At 36.9% G+C, this 23673-nt stretch overlaps 1 protein-coding gene across 2 annotated transcripts in view; it reads right to left on the bottom strand.

Annotated features, from left to right (window-relative positions):
- The window catches only part of LOC119556381 (inactive dipeptidyl peptidase 10), a 115749-nt gene that overhangs the window by 72553 nt on the left and 19523 nt on the right, over positions 1–23673 (bottom strand). Inside the window, exon 2 of one of the 2 annotated variants that reach the window (XM_037868555.1) lies at positions 22440–22539. In XM_037868555.1, coding sequence (XP_037724483.1) covers positions 22440–22526 — 87 coding nt within the window. In that variant the 5' untranslated portion in view covers positions 22527–22539. Of the gene's footprint in view, positions 1–2553; positions 3007–22439; positions 22540–23673 lie in introns of those variants that run through there. The other variant, XM_037868554.1, reaches the window with a different exon arrangement.

The raw sequence follows: 23673 nt of genomic DNA, 5'->3' as shown, positions 1-23673 counted from the left end.
GCCGCTTAGTAGAACAGGGGAATGCAAGTGCATCGCCTTTTTTTTTATCATCCTTCGACGGAACCCCCACTTTTCTCGACACATGTTCTTTTTACGCTTTTATGGCACATAATCAAATGGTTGGATTTGGCTGTTTAATGAGCTTGTTCCACATCAACTGGCCCATACACACACACTCTCACACTCGTAGAATCACACTATATATGGAAGACATAAAAAAATATCATATTACCACGAAATGGCAAACTAAAGAGTGGTTCCCACTGGAGGGGTGCGTTTTTGAGCTGGGGTGCTAATCCCCTTTCGCTATGCAGTAAAATTTATGTGCGCATTTTATTGGTTCTAAAAAAAAAGTTAAGGAAAATGCTGGGGAAATGTGGAAAAGCAAAACATGCACATCAACTGGAAGATGGGAAATGAGATATGGGCAGGAGACCCCGGGCAAGAGCTTTATTTTCAATTTGATTGAATTCCGTTCTGTTGGGGTTTTAATTAAAAAGGGAAACAATAACATCCAATCTACGCACAGATGCTTTTGGGGGAAGGCCATTTAAGAATTTTGGAATATTCATTAAATATTTCAAATTTCGCCTCGCTCTATTCGGGATTTACCAAAAATATTTTTTATATATGTTATTTGAATGTGCTTCTAAAATATATCATCATTATTATTTTGCAGTAACAAAATTTAGCAAAGAATTTTTGTTATTTTATTCTAGATAGGAATTTAACTTGGTTTAGATCAGCACTTTTAATCGCCTCAGTTCATAGTATTCTCCTACACTATTATAACTTTTTTACATCAACATATTTTTCATTCGAAAAATTAATTTACAGTAGGTCCAGGGGCTTTACTTTTAATTTGATTGAATTTTGTTTCCTTTTTAATTAAAAAGTCAAACCCAATAAAGCCCGACTTGCACTTACTTTCAGTTGTTTTGTGGCTTTTCCTTCGCAATTTATTTCCTCGCTCACTAACTTTCTGCAGTTGCGGGAAAACTAAAATGGAAATTGTGTGCATTGTGTTGAAAGCGGTTGACGACGAGGGCCGAGGATGCGGAAAACAGGGAACAAGAGCCTGCCGCTTAATTAACATTGGGCCAAGTTGAAATCGAGTTGGCCACATCAAAGCGGAAAACTCTCATTATCCGTTTAGGACTTGGACGAATCAAGAACGATGCGACCCAACGTTGTCAGGAGTAGAAAGATATATTTTGGTTTTTAGAAATGTTACCAATCATACAAGTTGACAGGAGTAGAAAGATATATTTTGGTTTTTAGAAATGTTTCCAATTATACAAGAGGCAGGGGCAAAATAAATTGTTAAAGGCTTAGGCTTTGGTTTTTAATTAAAGCTTGCAGCTTTGCTAAAATATTGCAACTACAGGTGCCCATAATGTTTGTAATTAAAAAGCTATAAGCAAAAACTATCAAATATTGTCAAATATTGTCAAATTAAAATCAGATTTATTCATCAGCATGACCAACTTAATAAGCTAAACGATTTTACCTTTGTCTCATTTGCGGTAGCATCACCATCGTCGACAATGTTGTGGATATTCAGAACCATTTTTCATTTGCACTAATTCCATTCGACATTTATTAATTTGTTTAGTTTAAGGTTTTCGCAGGTTAAAATTGGATGAGAAAGTGAAGCTTTAGCCAGGCTTGTTGGAAGGCAACTAACTGGCCAAAAAGGCAGTTCATTCAAATAAATAGCAGAGACACCTCCAAAATATGTATATATATGCGGAAATAAAGAGTTGGATGGGGAAATACTTACGCTTTTACGCTTTAGCTTAAGCCTAATCTAAAAGCAACTGATGTATCTTAGTTATAGGAAAAAGTGAGAGAGCTTGCAACTACTTTTCAGCTAATGAGAAAAATTGTGTGAGCAGAGTAAAATAGCAGAGGAAAGTCTTTTATTTTTACTATTTTTTTTGTTTTGTCTTGCTGTTTGCTGACGCCCACTAAACCATTTCAACTAGTTAAAGAGTTCGAGAGGTAAAGTGTGAATAGAAAAAGTTGAGGAAAACGGAAGCCAAGCCAAATATTTGTCTAGCTAAAATGCAAAAGCCAGTGAAAGTTATGCGCTTCAGTTTGGTTTGCCTTATATACTTTCATTTTCTACAATACCCTTGCAGAATTTTGTGCTACTCTAAAATATTACAATGAAAAATTATTCAAAAAATAATAATATTGCAATAACCTTGCTTTTGTATAATGTCATTAAAAATTTTAAATGAATAAATCATCTTTAGGATGTGGAGGAACTTTAATTTTATGATCAATATTCTTGAAATATTTCTACATATATTGACTTTAGTTTGCATTTTCAAAGGCCTTTCTGCAAGGGTATCCGAATCTTTAAGTTCCAACATTTTTGGTAGTTGGCTTGTTTATTTTTGTTGGTAGTGAACATCACGCACTTTGCTACTTAGTGAGGGGAAATAGTCAATGTTTTTGTATGTGGTTCTCTGTTTGTTCGGATGAGGGGCGGTGGCAGTGGATGGGTGCTCGATTCGTGGGTGATTCCCAATTCGTGGTACTCACCCCAATCCTGCCGAGCAGCAGGGCGTCCATTTCGCCTCCGTTTTGGGCCACTGGAACCGTGGTTATCACCGATATGGTCGGCTCCTGCTGTCCACTCAAATCGACCGACATGCCGCTGGTTTTACTCAACTGCAAACGTACGTAGTTCCCGATCGTTGTACTTGTGCCGACGTATTATTTGGGCGACGTTTATGGTTATATTGCGGTTGTTATTATTTTACGACTACTACTAGTATTATTGTTATTATTCACCGGATGCTCAGTCGTCGTTTTTGGCAAAGCGGAGAACAGAAGCTGCAGCAAAATTCCATTGAATTGGATTGAGGGAACTTTTAATTGAATTACTAATTGCTAGTGACAGCTCGATGGAGAAAAAGTTAATCAAGGCCCAAGTGGAATATTCGACTATTAATTGGCTGTGGCACGTGCCGATGGACAAACACAAGTTTCCCGGAAAAGTTGCCAATCACAATTAGGAAAAACTGACAGGTCTGCAAAAAAATATGATTTTATGGTCAACTTTTGGGCCAGCAAAGTGCAAACTTTTAGCAAACCAAGTTAGTGATTATCGTTACTGTGAGAAAATAAATACTTTTTATTGAATTACATTTCTTTCGTATTTTTTATACAAGATGAAATCTTTCTCGCAAAATATCATGCTTATAAGTATGCTACACAAAATAGATTGTGAAAAACCTCTCAAGCAAATCTTCATTCTTTGTAAAACAATTTAAAGATTTATTGAAAAAGATCAAGTAACACTAAGAAAAAGAAAAATCCACTCCTTTGATCTCCATTTGAGCAATCCAATGCTCAACGGCTCCAATTTCGAATAAGCTGCTTGAAATCGCATTAAAATTCCGTGTAGATATTTACTCAACCATTTGAATTCGCCGAGAAATTACCCAGCTTAGAGCTTTTCGTTGGCAGCTTTACAGGGTAACACAGGCTGCTGACAAATAACAATTCCAATAAGCCGCAATTCTAATTAAACATGATGAGCGATACCCTGGGGGGAGAAAGCAGCGGAGAAAGCAGTGGAGAAAGCAGACAAGAGCAGCGACCCGGCACGTCTGTCAATAAACCCGGGAAGACACATAAGACATATGACAACTGACAGTCCCTGTAGACAGCAGTGCTCAAGATAATAGTATATTTTAATTTTTAGCACAGATAGCTAGTACTTTACTTTCAGAACCTTTTAAACATAGCTGTAAAACATTTTCTTATATATCTTTTCAGGATATCGGATTGGTTTCATAGCTCTGAGCATTAACTATAAATTATACAAATTTTAAAAACAAATAGAAGATTTTCAATATAAAAAAAAGAATTACTATTAAAACTAATTCTATTTTAAAGAGTTCTCTTAAAAACGGTTTGGATTTCAAAGTTTTTTTTTAAAAACTAAAGTTTATTTATTAAACATTTATTTGTTGACGCTAAGGGTATTATTATTTTGAATACATCTGTACAGACATATATATATTTATATACCATATACCCAAACTGCCATATAGCCCATGGCGGCTGCTGCTGACACGTTGAAAATCCCATTTTCAAAGCTGAAACGTCTGTTTGTCCCCAATGATTATGCCCACCTTTTCCACCTGCACCACGCGTCGTATGCGCAATTTGTAAACGCTGAAAATTTGTATTAACGGCATTACACACGCTTTACGAGCAGCCAGGGAGATGGAATAAAAGCCAGAACGAGCCAAAAGCAAGCAGGCCACCCACACGGCAACAAAAATTAAGTGGATTGCACTAAAAATAATCAGATCAAGAAACACACATCCCATATCAAGCGGAAAATTATTATAAAATATATTTTTAGAGCTACTAAAAAAATAGATATTTATATATATTAATATCTCAAACTACATTTATCTTAGCCAACTTGTACACAAAAACACTGTTTGATAAGTTGTAAGGTAACAAAATATTTTTTCAGTGCACCTTAGGTGACAACTAAACGGCTGTGAAATTGTATTTGTTTTTTTACAGTCACTTGGCGCCGGCAAAAATGTGTCACCTCAAGTTGAACAGGCCATCGAAAAACAGGAGGAAAGTGAGAAAATAAACCGAACTTAACTGAACTTTTGACAGAATTTTCATTTGCCGCAAAAAACTTTCTCGATGGCTTTCTCAATTTTATCAATTCGCGGCGGGAAGTTATGAAGTGTGTGGGTGCACACTCCATCGAAAAGCAATTCGAGTTGGCAATTGAATGATGATGGTCAAGTGGAGGGGCAAAGGCGTTAAGTCTGTCACCGTTGGCGATTCAGATAAAAATCCACCGCCCACGCACTCGCTAATTTGGCTTTAATTTGCATTTTAATACGCAATATTCATAATGGGTCCAAGTCAAACAACGAGGCGCATGCGTGATATGCGAAACAAAAAATAAAGGGAAAATAAAAGGGGACGCACCCGTATCATCAGCATTAATATGCAAATCAAAAAATGGGCCCAGCAACGCACTGCATACGTAATTATGCAACCAGAACGCGGAAAAACGGAAACCAGGATTCAGATACGGATTCGGGCAAGGATTCAGACACAGCCAAGTTAAAACCAGATGCAGTCAACGGATTTCGCACATACATGTCCGCTGCGCACAGTGGGCCATGATTATGGGTTTAAATTCGAATTTAAATCAAGTTAGGAGCATTTAAATTATGTTTTAAGTCCTTTATTGTTCCATTTATATATTATTTAATGATTTTACAGATGATCTAAAGTTGACTTTAGGTGAAATGAACTCATGGCAAGAATGTAAATAACCCATTTTAACTTAATAATTTAATATTATCTCTTCTTTAATTTAAGAAGTACCATAACTCTTAATATCATTTTCCATTTAAAGTATTTTTATTTAAATATTTATTCACTCTTAAAAATTATTAATTCACAAGATCTTACTGAAGTACATCTTCCACCGCCCATTTCGGCCTCACCTGGGGAACCTGGGGAACCCCCTTTCCAATGTCCTCATGCGTGTCGAGCTCTTTTTCCACGGGACAGTCGACAGGGAAGCGAGGAATGAGCGGGGATACAAGGCAAATTGGCAGGAGATGGTAATTAAATCCAGAGTGTTCCCCACAGATCCCAGAAGCAATGTGGAAGTCGGATTTCATTTAATTTAACTCACAGAAAGTATATAAGAATATGATAAAAGGCCTGTGAATAGTCATATGTCTTGAAAAAGGTTTTAATCGATTTGAAAACAGCCCGCAAGGATTTCCTTTAAAATTTTACCATTTAAGAAAGTGGGTCCAAGAATCGAGAAATTGTATAATTTACATAAACTAATTCACATTGTAAATACCATAGTATACAAGTCAAAAATGTCACCTCTTTCCTTTATAATCGAACAAATTTTACTATTTTAAAAAGTGATTCCTAAAAATCGAGAAATTGTATAATTTACAAGAACTAATTCACATTGCAAATACCGTATTATACAAGTCAAAAATTTTACCTCATATCATATTGGTAATTATTAATTCATTCAAAGTGGAAACTAATTTATCAATTTTAAAAGTAGTTCTAAAAAAATTTGGCTGAATTATTCTGCATTTTAAATACCATATTCTAACAGTCAAAAATGTTACCTCTTATCTTATTATTAATAATTAATTCATTCAAAATGGAAACTATTTTATAATTTTTATAAGTGGTTCTACAAAAATTTCAGAAATTGTATAATTTAAATAAATTATTCCACGTTTAAAATACCATATTGTACCAGTCAAAAATGTAACCTCTAATCTTAAAAATAAAATTAAATCATTTTGAATTGAATACAATCCAAATCCAATTCAAAAAGGGGCAAGAGCGTAGAAGATAGGAAAATAAAAAGTATAATATATTTAAACTATCACTTCTCCTTAAGATGATCATAATTTGCGGGGTATCCCCAAAGTGCCATAACCATTAGAAAACCCATCCAGCTGAGCAGAAATAGAAATGTGGTAGCACGACAACCAACAACCAAATGGTCTCGGCCAGTCCCGGAGAAAGTGAAGTGGGAAATTATGCATGAGCGCCTCACTGCTCCGCAAGTGGAAAAATGCAAAACCCCCTCTAAACGCCGACCATGTGCAGTTGAGAGAACGCTTTCAACTGTCAAGTTTCCCATGGCAAAATGCAAATAATTGACAGGGACTCCCGGCAGTGCCCATACTGCCATGCCCAAGGATCCAAGGATCCAAGATCCGGCCGCCGGATACGGATTCAGATTCAGATTCAGACTCGTATTTGGTGGCTTTCCTTTGTACATTTACTTATTTTCTGGCCTCGTTCAAGCGCCATTAGCAGTGGCAAGCAGCTCCTGGCCAGTTCTTAATTTGGCTATGTTTGTTTTCCATGCCCCACGGCTTTGTCTCGCCCGAAATCAGAAGAAATAAAGAAATGGCCGCAACATAATTTCCGCTTTGGCTGCTTTGACCAACTTATTTTGCTCTTTCCCTTTTTTATTTTTATATTCTTGGCTTTATTTTCCAACGCTTTTCTTCTAATTTTCATTTAAATTTTTCGACAGCGGGCCAGAGGAAAAATGTTTGGCACGCTTCGTTAGTTGTGGATGGGTGCCCTCCTTGCCCTCCTCGTAGGGCGCGAAACTTCCACTTTGTTGGTCTTAATTAAATTGCATTGAGAAGCTGGTGAGGATTCGGGGGATTCGGGGGATTCGGAGGTCTTAGAAGGAAGCACTTAAAGTGTCAAAGTTGGCGACACTGCTCCTCCTTTTCAATTGCTGCGGCTTCGCCCCGCCAATCGCTCATAATTACAAGTGTTCCCCAGTGCCCACGTCCCAAGAATATAGCATATCACATCGATTGAATTTAAGCTGGGGCAGTGCAGGGTGAAATGTGGGGGAGTGCAGGGCGGAGCAGCCACATGTCCCAGTCGCCCGGAAACCGAGTCTAAAATACAACATTTAATGGGAATTCCTGGCGCACACTCAACCCACCAGGGCGGCATACAGTGGGCCAGAAGAGCCCAAAAAGGAGATTTCACAAGCCCAATTGTCTGATTATAAGTAAAATACAAAATCTAGATTTTAAAACACTTAATGTAGCTTAAAATATATTTAATCGAAAAAACAGACTGTTCTTTAAGGCTTTTAAGGATTAAATAGGTTATTTTATAAAACCACTGCTCAGAGAAAACTATCTAAGAACATTTTTCTTGATTTGAGAACATTGTTCTTAAATTGAGAACATTGTTCTTGAATTGAGAACATTCGTTTTTAAAAACCGTGTAAGTACATTTTGGTGTCAATATAAGAACGAAATGGTGATGAGAGAAAAGTTAAATTGAGTTTATTTAACAACTTTTTTATAAGTATACACTAAGGACTGAACTAATAATTTATTTGTACATACAATGTACTTAAATACCGCCAATTCAATTGATTCGAGCAAAATAAAAACATTTTCAACTTAAAAATGTGGTTCTATTTTTAAAAACATTTTCAACTCAGATGAGAACGTCAGAATTTTATCTGTTTGGATATTATAAAAGAAAATATACAAAAAAAACGATATCATTTTAAATTTTAAGCTATAAGCCCTTGAGATTCATCTACTTTTTATATATAAAACACTTTTTGTCATACAAATTACCTTTTAAAAATTATTGAACGATAAAAAGTGCAACCAGTTTCAGTTCAGTACGAAAAACATTAGAAGTATTTAACCTACTAAAACTTTTAGTAATAAAAGAATTATTAAAAGCCCGAACAATTTTGTAGGTTGAATTTCCGATGTCTAGCTACACATACTTTGCTTAAATTCCTCGTAAATGTTTAAGGGGTCGAAAAATGCTCGTAAATTCAACTAAATAAATACTCTTACTAAAATTTTCTTGTTCTGCACAATGCAATAGAATAGTGAGAAGCTTAAATATTTTGTATATTTATCCATAACATTGATTTTAAACTGAAACTCCAAAGCCATTGAAATGTTTCTGATAATTTTACGCAATATATGACTTAATCACTTGATTTTATATCTATCATTATTTTATTTCATAACATCATTATGTTATTATACAAAATATTTCTAACCGTAATTGTTGTTTAATTTCTATTGATTTTAAATCACCAAAACTCTTTCGTTGCCCTCTGGCACCATGTTTGCGTTAACAGTTTCCCCCCGATTTGCAAACTGATTGCCAGCATGTTATTAAACATTCCTCGGGCAGTGTTTTTTATGCCGTATGCCACATGCCACATGCAAATTGAGTTTCGCTCTGGTTGGATCGTTTGACATGTTTAGCCACAGATTTGCAGTTCGGATGTCACGAATGCGAATGCCGCAATTGGGCGCTTAATTGAGCGGAAGGTCGCCGGATGAAGGGAGGGGGGTTGGAATTTGCTGGGAAAGTTAATTAAAATGCGCTTTTGAGTTATTCAGATATTTATTTGCACTCGACTGACGCCATATGAGAAATGCATTTTTAATGTGACACCACCCAAGGAGTGTGAGTGTTTGGATTTGGGTTGGGGTCAACTGCAGTGTGCAGTATTAATTGCTCTGCGGGGTGACCTTCGGCCACAACCTTCGAGCGACCTTCGTCTGCCTTCCCTGCCGGCAGCTCCTCCTCATCCCCATCCCCATCCTCAGCCTCAGCCTCCTCCTTATGGAAACTTATCCCTTGTCGTCCTTGCCCGTCTCGAACCGCCCTGTTCCGCCCACTCCATGTCCTTGGCTCGATTCCCTGGCCACCTGCAGCAGCTGCGGGCCATTTGGGATTTTCTACGAGAGCTGCTGCAGCAGCAGCAAACAACTAAAAAAAATAACAAAAAAAAGACCCGGAGAACCATAAAAAACAGCTTCAGATGCTGTTTCGGTTTGTGCAAGGATGGCAGGGCAAGGATTGGCCAGGACTACCAAGGACAACCCGTCGGCATTGACGGATTGTTTCAACAATTTGAGCAAATTTGCCCAGTCAAACAGAAAGCGAAAGTTTTTTTTGGTATTTTGATCCAATTTAGAAAACACCCAAACGTCTTGCAGTGCCAGCGTAGACAGACACTGAGAGAAATATAACGATAGAGCATGTTTGGTAAATTTTTTAAGCGGGAATAGGAAAGATGTTCGGAAACTTCATCTCCATTGGATACTTTTAGCCCTTTAGGCAACTAAATAAATATTAAAACAGACACGTTTATTTAAACATTAATAAACGTTTTTTCCATGGATAATAACAAAATAATTTGGCAACATTTTATGGGCATGAAAAAAAATAATCTTAATTATAAAAGTTTTATAAAAATAAAAAACGTTTTTAACGTCAATAATATTATTTAAAAAACTCTGTAAAACCAAAATTGAAAGTGTTTTTATTCGGAATTAATAAAAATGTTAAGTTTTCATGTGAATGTCTCTAGAATTTTTAACAATAGTTGTAAAGTAATTTTACAAACAATTGTAAGCTTGTTTTTAAGAAAAATAACCTTCATTAAAACAAATTAAATAAAATCATCTTGAAATCATCATAAAATATTTAAAAAATGAAATGTTCTTCTTACAGAGCTGGTTAAAAGCACGAAAGTGTTTTAAACGGTTTTTAAAACATTTTTATTTTTTAGTGAATGCATCTAAGAAATTTTTAAGATAAACCTTTTTTCTTTCAAAAAATCAAGAAATTGTGTTGACCTCAGGCCATTTGAATGAACTTGGCCGGCAGATTTGAGCCTACAAAACCAAAATATAATTTGTAAAATTTTGAACGATGCATTAAATTGGTTTTGTGTGTGCTCCACATTTTGATTTACATCTCGTTATCTTGTGGCCTACTTTTGCCTTCTCCGGTATACTTTTCTTTCCTTTTGAATCGATTAAGTATTCTTTTTTTGTTTTTTTGAAGTTCTTTAGCCGAATTGTTGTCCCATTTATGCCGCTGGCAATGTTATCGACTACAATATCCTCATTAATAATACCGAAATAAATTGCCCAGTGATCATTAAGTGCTTAATAAATATTTTAGAGTATTTAAACATTTTTATATATTTCCAACGCGAACATTTTTATAAAGTTGAAAAGCCAAAATTTTCTTTGGCCTCAGACCTTATAAAATATTTTATAAATGTTTCTGTTCAAGTGTTTTTCAACCCACTTGATTACCCAATAATAATCATCAAATTCATCTTAATTATATTTTTCATTAGTAGTTCATCCGGTCATCTAATTTTTGATTGTCTTTCTTATTATATTTTACTCGCTGTGCACCATCATCCTCATCGTCATCTTTATGTAGTCATCGCTCGATGTCGATGTCGATGTCGAGCAAATCACTTAAGCGCACTTAATTATTTGCACAAGTTTCGTTTGGCTGCTGATGCCTCCATGTCCTTTTGGCCCCCTTTCCGGCCCCCGTCTGCCTGTTTTCCGAACCCCCTCCCCCACTTTCTGCCAGCCTGGTCCTCCAGTACCCCCGCATCCTCCTGGGCACGTTCCACTTGCGATACATTTCAATCGAGTCGACTTGAATCGCATCGAACCGAATCGAACGGGGGGCTTACAACGGCGCGTATGAGTGATATGACACGTAATCAATAAATAACGGCAAACGCCCTTTACGCCCTCCCCCCAAACAGGAGACTGGGGGGGCGTGGCACATCGATAACTCGTTGAACTAGTTCCGCTGGGAATCTTGGCTTAATTGAATGACGGACTGGGCAAAAATGGGAAAACTCTGCGAGAACATTAATAAGTTATGATTCAATCAGAAAGCGTTCGATGCATGACTTGGGAATAAAAATAATTGCAGTTGAGCTAGTTACTCGAGAAAAGTTTACCAAACTCCCATCATCTAGAAACAAAATGAATCCAAAATATATGAAATATTTTGTGGGGAAGCTGATTGATAAAATGTGTCAATATTTTTAAGTATTGAATGGAATGAAGTTACAATTTAAGTAAAATAGAACATTAAAGTATATGAATACCAAAAACTTGAATGATCCAAAAATAATCGACTTTAATTCAGAGCTTTTTATAAATAAAACATAACTACTTTTTTTGAAACTTTAAAAATAGTTCCCCAACGAAAAAACAGGGGCTTTTCCTGTTTAATCAAGTTTGAACACTTAGCTTGGCCGCCCGTCTACCATAATAAAAACCAGTTCGCCCACCGATAAACCATGCCCAACACTCCCCATTTGGAGAACCCAACCCACCAACCATCCATCCATCTACCCACTCGCTCCACTATACCATGCATAATTACTTTTTCAAGCGTATCTCGAGGGCTGTTTACTTTGCTAAATGCCTTGAAAATTTAAACAAGATTTCTGGCTTGATTTGTTTTCCCCGCCTCTTGTACTGGCCTGTGATTTTCTGTTTTTTGGGGCCTCGGGGCGTATGATTAATATGCGAGAATTAAGTCAAATCGAAACGAATCAATCAAGACACAGTGGAGCAAGGGAAGGGAAAAGCAAGAAAAATTGCCAAGCAAATACGTATAAAAACACTTAATCTGCATGGCCTAATCACGAAATATACCGACATTCGCCACACACAAAAAAAAATGAATAGAAATAAGAGCCAAGAAAGCACAATAAAAGTAAGGCTCTAAAGTGCCGACTTCCGGTCAGGGCTAATGCAGGAAATAAAAGGGTGGCAAAACGGAAACCCGCAGAGCGACTGGGGCAACAATGTGACACATACTAAATTTTTATTACAACCCCCCAACTTGCCACGCACACAGCGTCTGAGCTGGAAGCACTTTCAGACTCTAATGCAACGACATTTTTATTACGGCCCAAAAATGGCAGGAGTGTGAGGAGTCCAAAGTACAACGGCCTTTTACGGCCGGGCATTCTGGGCAATCGGTCCTTTCGCCGATGGTGTCAATTTTTATCATGTGCTCCGGCCGTGAACCTAGAGAAGGAAACCCTACCTCAGTCCCCAGATCGCAGCCCTTTCCCTTTCGACCTCGGTCGCCCTGTCCTGCGGCCCTAAATTCGGATTTGGCCTTGTTTTTGTCGACTGCCCTTTCCCGGGAAAGGTCATGGGGATTTTCTAGTCGCACTCGCTCAGTTTCTCAAAAAAATTAAGACTTTACCCTTACAGGACATCCTAAGGACGTAATTTGCTTAATTTCCAATCCATTGGCATTCAAAGCTGAAAATGTTTAAATTTTTTACATTTTTTGAAAAAAATACGATGCACCTCCTTACAAAAAATGACAAAATTGGTCTAAAAATATATTTTCCTTAAAGTGATTGGGATCGTTAGCATAGATAGCAAGCTGTTGAAAACATCCGGTCTTTTAGCTGTATGCCTTTATTTGACTTAACTAGAATTGAAAAACTGGAAAGAAAATCGTATTTTTGTAACTTTAAGAATTCAATTCCTTGAAAAGATCTTGAAAACTGGTTGTTTTTTAAGCGACTTCTTAGAATGCACAATGAAAACTTAAGTCTTCAAGTATAACTATATCAATTTGATCTATACTTTCCAGAAATTTAAATATGAATTATATTCTAACGAAGCAAAAATTATACTTGAAGCAACTATGGGTTATACCTAAAGTAATATATATTATTTTTGAGTCGAGTAAGAATATATAATTGGTCTTTTATGCAAACAGCGCCCTAAACAAAATAGAAACCGAAGATTTTTATTATTTATAAAGAAATATCTGTAAATGTAACCACTGTTCATACTCCTGAAAAAGGCGTTTCAACGTAGTAAGGGGACATTTCAAGCCATACAACTGACATAGAACAGATAAATTAGTTGTTCTGAAAGATGCATTTAAGGTAAAATTCCGTTAAAAAATTGTCCTCGTTCGTATAACTTCAAGAGCATATATAAATCGGCTTGCCGGTATTAATTTTCTACCCTGTTTTTCGTGTATTTTCTTTGTGGATATTTCGCAGCAGCTTTTTTCCGTCCTGTTTTGTTTTCAAGCTTAGTCGGCGCTTATTTGATTTATGGCCAGGGCGGCTAAGAATTTTCGGGGGGTCAAAGCAGCGGTAATGATGTCCTGCTATCCTGCTATCCTGCTGTCCTGCTTTCCTGCCATCCTGCTGACCAGTGATGTGATGCCCACTGGCCCCGAGGGTTTGGGTTTGGGTTTCGGTTTCGGTTTTGGTTTGGGTTTTCGTTTTGGTTTTGGTTTCGGTTTGGGTTGGGCAGGGTTTGGCTTTGGCCTTGGTTGCGGTTCCAGTTTGGCTTGGGTTTCGGTTTCCGAAGCCCAGGGTTTCAGGTCCGGGGGCCCTAATTAAAATCGACACTAAAGCCGGCCGTTTAAGCCGGGCCAATTTGCTGACAATGAAAAATGTGGTGGCGGCCCAGAAACATTTTAACCGAATGGGCGTGCCTGCACTTTACAAAAATAATTACCCAAACAAGTTTTGCAATCATCTTTAAGATATTTTTAACATTGCTTGAAGGCTATATCTCGGGTAAAAAAAAAATTAAACAAAATATATATTAACTCGTGTTTAGAACAAACAAGTGGCCCAAACAAATATTAAATAAGTGCTAATATTCCAATACAATTTTATAGGAATGAAGAAACACATGTCTTACTTCTTACATTACTTTTACTAATCTTATTATTAAATTTTTTCCCAAGTGTATATCTAGCCGTCTTTAGAAACTGATTGAAATTCGCGACGAGTAAATAATGTTAATAATTGCAGCCGCAAAAATGAAGCATCAGCAGTCTATGAATTTCAAATTTCGTGTTTGTCTCAGGTCGGAGAGTATTTTTCGGGCCGTCTTAAGATTTTGGTTTTCTTCCCTTTCGTTTATTTTTTGTTTTTGGGCCCCCAACAATTTGAATTTGAATATTTTAATATTCATGAAAATTGTTGGCAATCCATGGGGGTATGGCGGCGGCGAGAAAAGTTTCTTCTAATTTGCGGCTTGTGCTAATGAAAATTAAATGGAATTGCTTAAAGAGTCTGAATTAATGTTTGACTTTATCTAAACGAAGCTTGGCACACATAATTAAGCAATTTTCGTGTGCAGTCGCAGAATGGAGGCGATGCGAAAGGCAGGGATCGGAATCGGAGGTCCTGGATGGAATGCATAAATCAGTTTGGTGGCTGACAGGCTGTCTGAATGTTGGATTCCCCGCTAAACCATTCTCGAATTGCCTAGTTGCTCGGGGCCAAAAATCCTTTACATCTATCTGCTCCACCTGCGCGTTGCCTGGCCAACCTCATCATCATCATCCTCAACCTGACACCCTTTCCATCCGGACTCATGGAATCCTTTTTGGCCAGTGCCCGCATAATTGTTTGTTATTTATGATATGTTTTATATGTTTCATAGATGCCAGCACTGTCTTTGATGTCTGACGCAAGCTCATTTCAATCCTGGATCCTGAATCCTAGTTCCTGGAACCTGAATCCTGATGCCAGGACCTCTTGCTGGAATTCATATGTACCAATTCATTCGAATCGAATTAATAACAGGACGAGCTTAAAACTGGGCGGACGTCTGGCCATGAAGGCTGCCATCGATGGACATTTGTTTTGCTGAAAATCAAATGAAAAGCGGCCTTGCCTAAAGTTTTCGGAAACTTTTTGTGTAACCATATACCTATTTCCATGGCAACTTTTGTTATCTAGCTTAAAGCCGTTTTATTAGAAACTAACGCTTAAAACATAAACCCTCATCTTTCATTCGCTGTATGATTTTAATGACTGAATTTATGAATATGGAAATAGAATTATTGTACTATGAACCTTAATTAATGTTGATTGAAGCTCTGGTAAAATTAAAAAATCGTTACTCATTTCATTGCAAGTGAGTTTTATCTCACGACCTTGCACCGTTTAAATGAAAACCATAAATATTTATTTTATTTATATAATGCGTATTTCCTGCTCTGTATTGCAGCTAGTTAATTCCAATTTACCCGGCAATTCCTCATTTTCGCTCATTCCTCTGCGAGTGCAATGTTAATCATACGCACCGTTGGCCGAGTGCAATTAAGAGAGGACCGAAGGAAAAAGCCCGCGAAAGCGGAGAAACTTCAATTGGTCAATTGCTGTAAGCTAATTTGATTATCGGATCATTACGATGAAGGAACCCAGGGATAATTGGGGGATGGAGTGTAAAAGCGCGGGTGCAGGGTGGAAAATCAATGCAAGAGATTAACAATTACACGCAATTGCGGTCACCAGTGAATGGAAATGAAATGGAATGGGCTCAGAGGTGGAACAAGAGAAGGCACAAAGGACTGACTGACTGACTGAATGACTTTCAGGCACAAAAGACGTTGGCCATAACGATTTAATGTTGGTCTATACTACGGTATCAACAATATAGCTGAAAACACTGAGAAACACTGGGAAAAACAATTACAAATAACTTGTAATATTAAATAAAAAACTTATATATATTATAAGTTCTTCAAAATAAAAAAATGTTAGAAAGGGAGACAAAATTAAGATATCCCCTTAAAAACTACTACAAAAAATTTATAATTCTCTTTCAGAAAAATTGTTAAGTTTTAATGCAAGGTGAATAAAAATGTATAAAATTATCTTTCCATTAAAAAAAAATATTTCAGGTTGGTTTTATAGAGGCTTTATTAATGAATATTGTCCACAAAGTTTCAAAAACGTAAAACTTAAAGCAATTTTGAAATAAAATCCTATTTTAAGAAAGAAACAAATCTATAATAATATCTAACTATAAAAAAAACATGAATTAGTTTTAAGTCATTATTATTTATACCTTACTTTCTACGTCTAGTGAAAACAGTGGTAATAATAAGTACTTGCTTGTAACGCTGGGATAAAATATAAATAAAAATAATAAAGAGTTCCTAAAACCTTATATACATACATTAAGGAAATTTTGTGTGTCCCAAAAAACCTTTTAAGAAAATGCCACCCTAAATTAAAATGGTATTTCAAAAATGTAATTGTAAAAACATAAAGTTAAAAAAAATATTTTCATACTAGTACATCCTATTAACTATTTTTTAAATAGAACTTAATTTTTTTTCACTGTATACTTTGACGAGTGGGTGTGTGCGCTTTATTTTTTTCTGGCTACGATTTATTTCAAGTGCGTTCAGCACTCGATTGCAGACGCTGGCGAAGTGAAAGCCACAAGGACGTGACGCGAGACGGGCCGACTTTCTCCTCCGTTTCCGCTTTCTCCTGCTCCTGGTCCCGTTCCTCTTCCTCTTCCTCGGCTTATGCCGCTGCTGCTTCTACTGGCCTGTTATCGATAGTCATTGTGTGCCATACCCATACTCTCGAGACCCAAAGTTCTTTATTGATGGCGAATATTACGCCAACTAAGCAAATTAAATTGTTTACATTGACAAAGGCCAAAAGGAGAAGACCACCAGGACAAATGGCGTGGGTGGGTGGGTGGATGAGGGGGCGGTGGTCGATGTGGGCGCCCATTTGGGGCGTGGCACATGACGCACAGCTTGCCAAAGAGAAGAGGACAGCCCAACAAGTAACACACAATGGGAACAGCCGGGCAAGCCAAGGTAGCCAGACAACAATGGACAGCATTCAGTAGTCCTGGCCCCCATAATCCCCCCCCCCCCTTTTTCAGCTTTGTGTGTGTGTGTAGCACTTCCCATAGAACCTCCCAAGCCCCCCCACCGAAGACAAAATAGATGCACACTTTTCAAACACTTTTCATGCTGGGCAGCGATGTCTGCAGGACGCAGGACGAAGGACCAGCGACGGAATGCTCCTGTTGGCCACTCGGCAGGTTGGAATTATGCACAGTGACCGGTGGCTAAGTGGGCCGGCGGAAAGTTGGCGATGAAAAAAGTTGGCAACAAGCCATACTGTATGCTTTTCACATCGCATATTAGCCATTAAGGCCACAAGTTGTTGAAAAGTTGATGCCTTGATTGCGGTTCATTAGAAACTCAACTGATTGCAAACTCATAACTAGATAATAATGATAAAGAGTTTGCTTGCTAGTTGGCTTAAGTACAAATTAACATATTATATCAGCTCTATAGAAATTAAAAAGAATTTTTACCTATTTATGTTAGAAACCAAGAAATATCATTCCTTTATATCAAATTCACTATATATAATGGTTAGATAAAAGGATACCCAACTAATCGATCAATATTAAATTGATAATTTCGTGTTTTCATGTGAAATAAAAATGGCTTACCATTTGATAAACTTAAAAGGAGATAAACCTATTATCTTTACGCAGACCCCACTGTACCAGTCAGCCTGAGAGCGAGCTGCACATGTTTTATATCCTGCCAAAAACACTAGGAAAGAAGTAGTGGGAGTACTTTGGAGGTGGCCCCAAAGGATAGGCATCGTTTTAATCGAGTTGATTATAAGTAGAGTGACAAGTTTCAACAGCGGTTAAAACTATGTCCCAACAAGGACCGGCCTGTGTGTATGTGCGGGGATGTTTATACAGGATACAGGATCCCGAGACTTACACACACAAGCTCAACGCGATTTGCTGTTAGCCACGTTTTGGGCCACAAAAAACACCCCACATTTCGCATTTCACAGCAACTTTGATGGCCTCCGAGTGCAAACAAATCAACACAAAATTCAATAGGTATACTAGTCCTCAAATCTTGGATGGTTAAAAGGGAAGCTGAAGCTTGGGTCTCGGACTGGCCAAAATGCCCTTTGGCTTTCAATAATAAACTCGGGCCTAAACGGCTTCCTTTTCATTCCTTTTGGCCCATAAAAGGACTAACGTAATATGATAATCAAACTGAGTGCCAACCACGAACAAGTTGAGTGACCCCCGCTGCCCAGGGGCGTGCAAAAAAAGGGGGCAGGCAGTGGGGGGCCAGGATCGAACTCTTGGCAACCTTCTCAATGAGCATTTGGCCATTTAAAACAATTTCATTTGATTTGCCCAGGCAGAGATGCGAAAGCAGTAAAAGAAAAGTGCTGCCAGAAATGAGTCTATTAAACAACTATTAAATTTGAGTCGACTTGGGCCTACCCTTTAATAAATACACTTGCATTATTATCAAAAGTATCATAAATAAATATGGTTTAAAAGCTTAAAACTTAAGTCCCAAGTACTGAACAAAATTACATTTCTGTATTTTAGGAATTAACCAACTAAAGAGATGCAAATAAATGTAAAGGGTATTCCACAAACTGTGCGTAAATTACTGAGTTATTTGTTCCAAAAAGGCTTTATGTTTTTATCTTTCTCAAACAGCTACACAAAAACAGAGATTTTATAAACTGTGTATAGAACACATACATTTTATCCAGTACTTTAGTCTTCAAAAAACAAAAGTCAAATTGTCCTTGTTTCAAATCCTATTAATTTAAATATTCCAGAATTTCGGGCGTTCTATATGGGATTAATGTATAATGATGAGAGTCACTTTTGTCGCTTAGCGTTTTCCATGAATACTAATGGAACCCAGTACTTTCTTTGAAATTCGTCGCCAATTTTAGGCCCAAACTTTAATCGATTGTGCCACTTTTGTGTGAAATTGACTGAAGGAAGATTTGACCAGGGAATTTTAGGAGGACGACCTGTTGTTTGTGGATAATATTTTTTTAGCAGGTCTGTTTAGGAGTAAAAGTTTAGTTCCCAAAGCAGACATCCTTGAAACTATATTTTAGCCAGTGGAACTGGAAAATACAAAAAAACCCCCAGACCGGCAACTAAACTCCACATTATTCAGCCAACTGCATTCAACAAGCTGCAAGAGTTGACCTTCAGGGGTCAGGGGTCAGGGCCAAAGTCATCTGTCGGTTTTTGGGAGTTGAAGGACTTATCACGGTTCGCTTGATTTCGTTTTCGTTTGTCAAGACCTGCAGTAATATAACGAGACCCACAAAGTGTGCTAAATAAATCAAAACGCCTGCGGGACATTTAGCCAATCAATCTTCAAAGATAAATCAGTGTGTTTGAAAAAATTATGTCTTATTGCCGTTTAGCCAGAAGAATTTCATTTTAGGTCCATGATATTTGGCTTTATAATTTTGTGGAATGTGCAAAAATGTTTAAGATAACTTTAAAATGATTATGTACATATTTTTAGATACACAAAAACGTGTTTTAGTTGACTGTACTAAAGTTATTTCCCAAATATGTCTATACTTAAAAAGACATTTTATCAATCATTATGTATTTTTTTTATAATTATTGCATTGCCAGGATATAAAACTTAAAAAACTTATATATTAGTGATATGTTTCCCCTCTTGTGACTATCGAAACAAATCACTGCATTTATCGAATCAACTTTTGAGAACTTTGCCACTTATACTTGAAATCTGCTCCTAGAAGTTTGTTGCCTTCAGGAAACATTCGAAACTGTTGTTCACTTTCACCCTTGTTGCTGCTTATGTTTTCCCCCAAACTCACTAAGTTTTCCCCAATGCAATGACCTCGAGTGTGCCGACTTGATTAATAATCCCAATTGCCCGGCAGTCAAACGGGGTACGATGCTCAACAGCTCGACAGCTGTTATCGGGCAAAATATTATATATTTATTTCGAAAAGCACACACACTCAAGGATCTCCTCTCGCATTTCATTGTCCTGCCCTTCAAAAGAGACAATTAGGATGGAATTACTGAGTGGCCTCAAGGCTGATGGCCAAATTAACAATCAAATTTCGAAGCCGAGCGATGGGATAATAAAAAAGTTAAACTCTTCGCTTACAATGCTCGAGTGTAAACAATGAAATATCCTTTCTTTTTTCTTCTTGACTCCTTTCTTTTTTAAGTCAGCTGATAAACGATGCGAAGTTTATTTACGCGCCAAACTCGAAGTGCCGGCCCGTACATGCATCCCATAAAATGGGCGGACCGAATATATCTGAACTTTATTGACGGTGGTTGCAGAATTTACTTTTTTAATTACTTTCTTGCCACAAAAACACCAAGCAGTTGTACACTCGAAGAAAAAGCGGATGTGATAAAAAGAGGAGTATGGATTTGGATTTGCTGCAGCTTTTTTGAACGGATAAGATGGATAACGGCTAAAAAGCGTTGGGGTCGCCCGTCGCGGACCGAACTTTTCGCATGTCAACACGCGCCAAAATGTTGCAAGCGACTGAGCAAAAAAGCGGAAAGCGAAAGGAAAAGCAGCGCCCACGCTCGGGTTTTCCCAGCCCCCCCCCCCGGCCCCCCTTTCTCCCCAGCGGCGTCCCTTTCGGAGAAAGGTTCATTGAGAAAAGCCAGTCAGCTGGGGCGGGGTGTTTTTCCCCAGTGGGGCGGTGGACAAAACAAAAATCATATGGCCATTTTCGCCGAGAAATCTGCACGAGCAGCTGATGCTGTGCGCGAGCTTTCAGCTTTTCCTGCATTTTCCGCAGCTTTAAGCTTGCGCCAATGCGCATGCGCGCAGCCTGCAAAAGCTCAGGACTCACTCTCTGCGAGCACCACTTGTTGCATCTCCCTTAATTTAACTCAAATATACAAGAAAGTACATAGAAATTGTGGAAAATATTCCTGAAATCATCAAGGATTTCTTAACTAATGGTGTAAAATGTGCACCTGAATTAAGTGCAACATACCACTAACATACACTATTATTTCTTAGACTTCAATGTGATATCTTACAGCCAAGCTTTTGCAGACTGTGCCTGCAAAGAGCTTTTACCCATTTACCCAGTCAACATATGTTAGGAATGAAAATTTCACATGTATATAAATATCTCGTTCATTCCGAAAATATGCTAACGTGAATTCTTGAGATGGCCCAGTATATTACAAGGCGTCTTGTTCATACTTTTAATTTTACTCCATTAAAGCATAAACGAAAGACACTAAAAAGTATTGTTAGTGCAAATTAAATTGATAATAGATTCAGCTTTATTTAAGCTATGTCCATTTATTATAGTCAGATATTTTATAATTAATAATACAATTTTGCAATCCAATTATCATTTTCAATGTAAAATTATTAGGCCAATGATATATTTTTCCAGTAAGTAATAAAATATTGTTTTTTCATTGAACTTGAAAGTAATGAATGGCTCTTTCTTTGGCATTATTTTTTTTTAAAAGTAATGCACTGTTTTTGTATCATTTAATCAATTCAAGTAATGAATTCATTATTAAGTATTACTTTTTTTATAATAACGAAATTCGATTTCGTTAGCATTATTTTTATGAAATATTGAATCAATATTTACATGTTTACATTTATGCCTCAGGCTGCCATAACTTTTTAAATTAAATTTAGTCAGTTAGTTGTAACTCAATCGAGTGCCATAATACTCATTTACTAAGAAAAATTATGTTAATGAGTTAATGATGCAGATATGTTCGATGTTCGAACAATCTTTATAATAATATATATTAATTTCAGCATCCTATCTTTAATATTGATAATGTTATTATTGTATTATATTATATATATTGATTTATTTTAATAAATTCTCATAAAGTCAAACCGTAATCTGATAAACTTTAAATTATAAACTAGACACCGTGAATAATATTTAATCTACAAAAAATTACACATGTATATTCATATGCCTGACAACTTGTTTAACTCCATTAATATATTTTTATGAACACACATTTCGTGCGAGCATTTATGGCGTAATTTAATCTAAGTAAATGTGAAAATTTCGGTCGAAATGCGTTTGGAAAATATGGTAAATTGAATTAATGTCCATCTTCGTATGCACAAACAAATTAAATCATTAGCCGCACACACATAATTCTACCATTATTAATTAAGTTCGAAGCTTGTCTGGCTGGCCATCAAGGAATCACCCAAAGCAAACGGGCAATTCAATTTAATGGCCCCAAAAGCAGACAGGATGAAGGCCCAAACTTTGAACTGTAATTAATATGCCTGAAATGGGAAAATGTTTTGACTGCTGCAGCCGGGCAGGATATCGCCCAGGATATCTGGATGGCCATGGCATATCAAAGGACATGTGTTAAGTGGGCACTCACCTCGATGGTGATGTGATGGCCCCGGGAACGGAAATTGTCATCGGTGCTGCGTATATTCTTCGAGTCGATTTGCACATTCGTCTGCATCTTGGATACGTTGCTGAAACGAGAATTACGAGATAGATGAGAATTTATGGCATGCCCCTGTCGCTCGGTCATAAGTGAAATACACCCAGGATTCCCCAAAAAAAACACCCATCATAAACTTTACGTGATTGGGTGTGTGAAGAGGCCTTCGAGCCAATGATGTGTGTTCCCGATAAAGATGCCGAAAAACAAAGTACGAGCAACGAGCCAAAAAAAGTGAAATGGCCAACAAATGGCCCTATGAAAATGTCGGCCATAAAAACCAAATGGAACCGCTCAAAGAATTTACTTTATGCGAACAGGTCGCGAAAAACTTAAGCATGGTAACAAGAAATTCCCAAAAAAAAAAGGACAGGCATATGGCACCCGAAACCAATGTGTTAAATGGTACTTTAGAGGAATCAAATTGCATGCAAGGGCTTACAGAAACTATAAAATACATTTATAAAATAGGATTAAAGTTTAGGTAATTGGAGTTTTAAAATTTCTTCTCACATCCAAAAGTTCTGACCAATAGATGTTGAAGTTTTGATAGTTTAAATTATATTAAACACCATATCAATGTAAGGTAAATTATACTTTACCGAGATTAAAATACATGCATAGACCTATTAAATCTGTTTCCTGAAATTTATATATGTTCCAGTAAAGAAAAAGGTTGACATTTTCAAAACTAAATATAGTTTTAAATCCTTCTTTAATACGCTTTTTCTATAATTGAAGTGTGATACAATTTCCTAGATATTCCAAATCACCCTAAGAAGATTTTCAGTGCTGAATAATCATAAACATATATTCTATGTTATATTTTTAAATGTTGGTATATTTCATTGTTAAGCCTGGAAAAAATTAAAGTCATACTCTACAATATATATATCTTTCTCTTTATAAAAGCCAACATAAATTATATTAAACTATTAATTATTTCAAATTTGCATTCAAAGTATTTCGACATTAATCCCACCTTGTCTGGTTATCAATATTCACATCACTTCGACATCCAACCAAACCCCAGAGTGAATCGAGAAGCCTTCTCGTAAAGCGTGGCTCCGCAACAAGAAAATGTCATAAAAATTCATTGGGAGTTATGTGAGCAATTTTCATCAGCTCCAGTTTATAAGGCGGAAGTCTGCTCTGCATTTGCCAT

This window comes from Drosophila subpulchrella, chromosome X (assembly GCF_014743375.2).
Source record: "Drosophila subpulchrella strain 33 F10 #4 breed RU33 chromosome X, RU_Dsub_v1.1 Primary Assembly, whole genome shotgun sequence".
NCBI classification, from domain to species: domain Eukaryota; kingdom Metazoa; phylum Arthropoda; class Insecta; order Diptera; family Drosophilidae; genus Drosophila; species Drosophila subpulchrella.
Note: the sequence above shows the minus strand (reverse complement) of the source record. Positions and strands in the feature narration are given on the sequence as shown.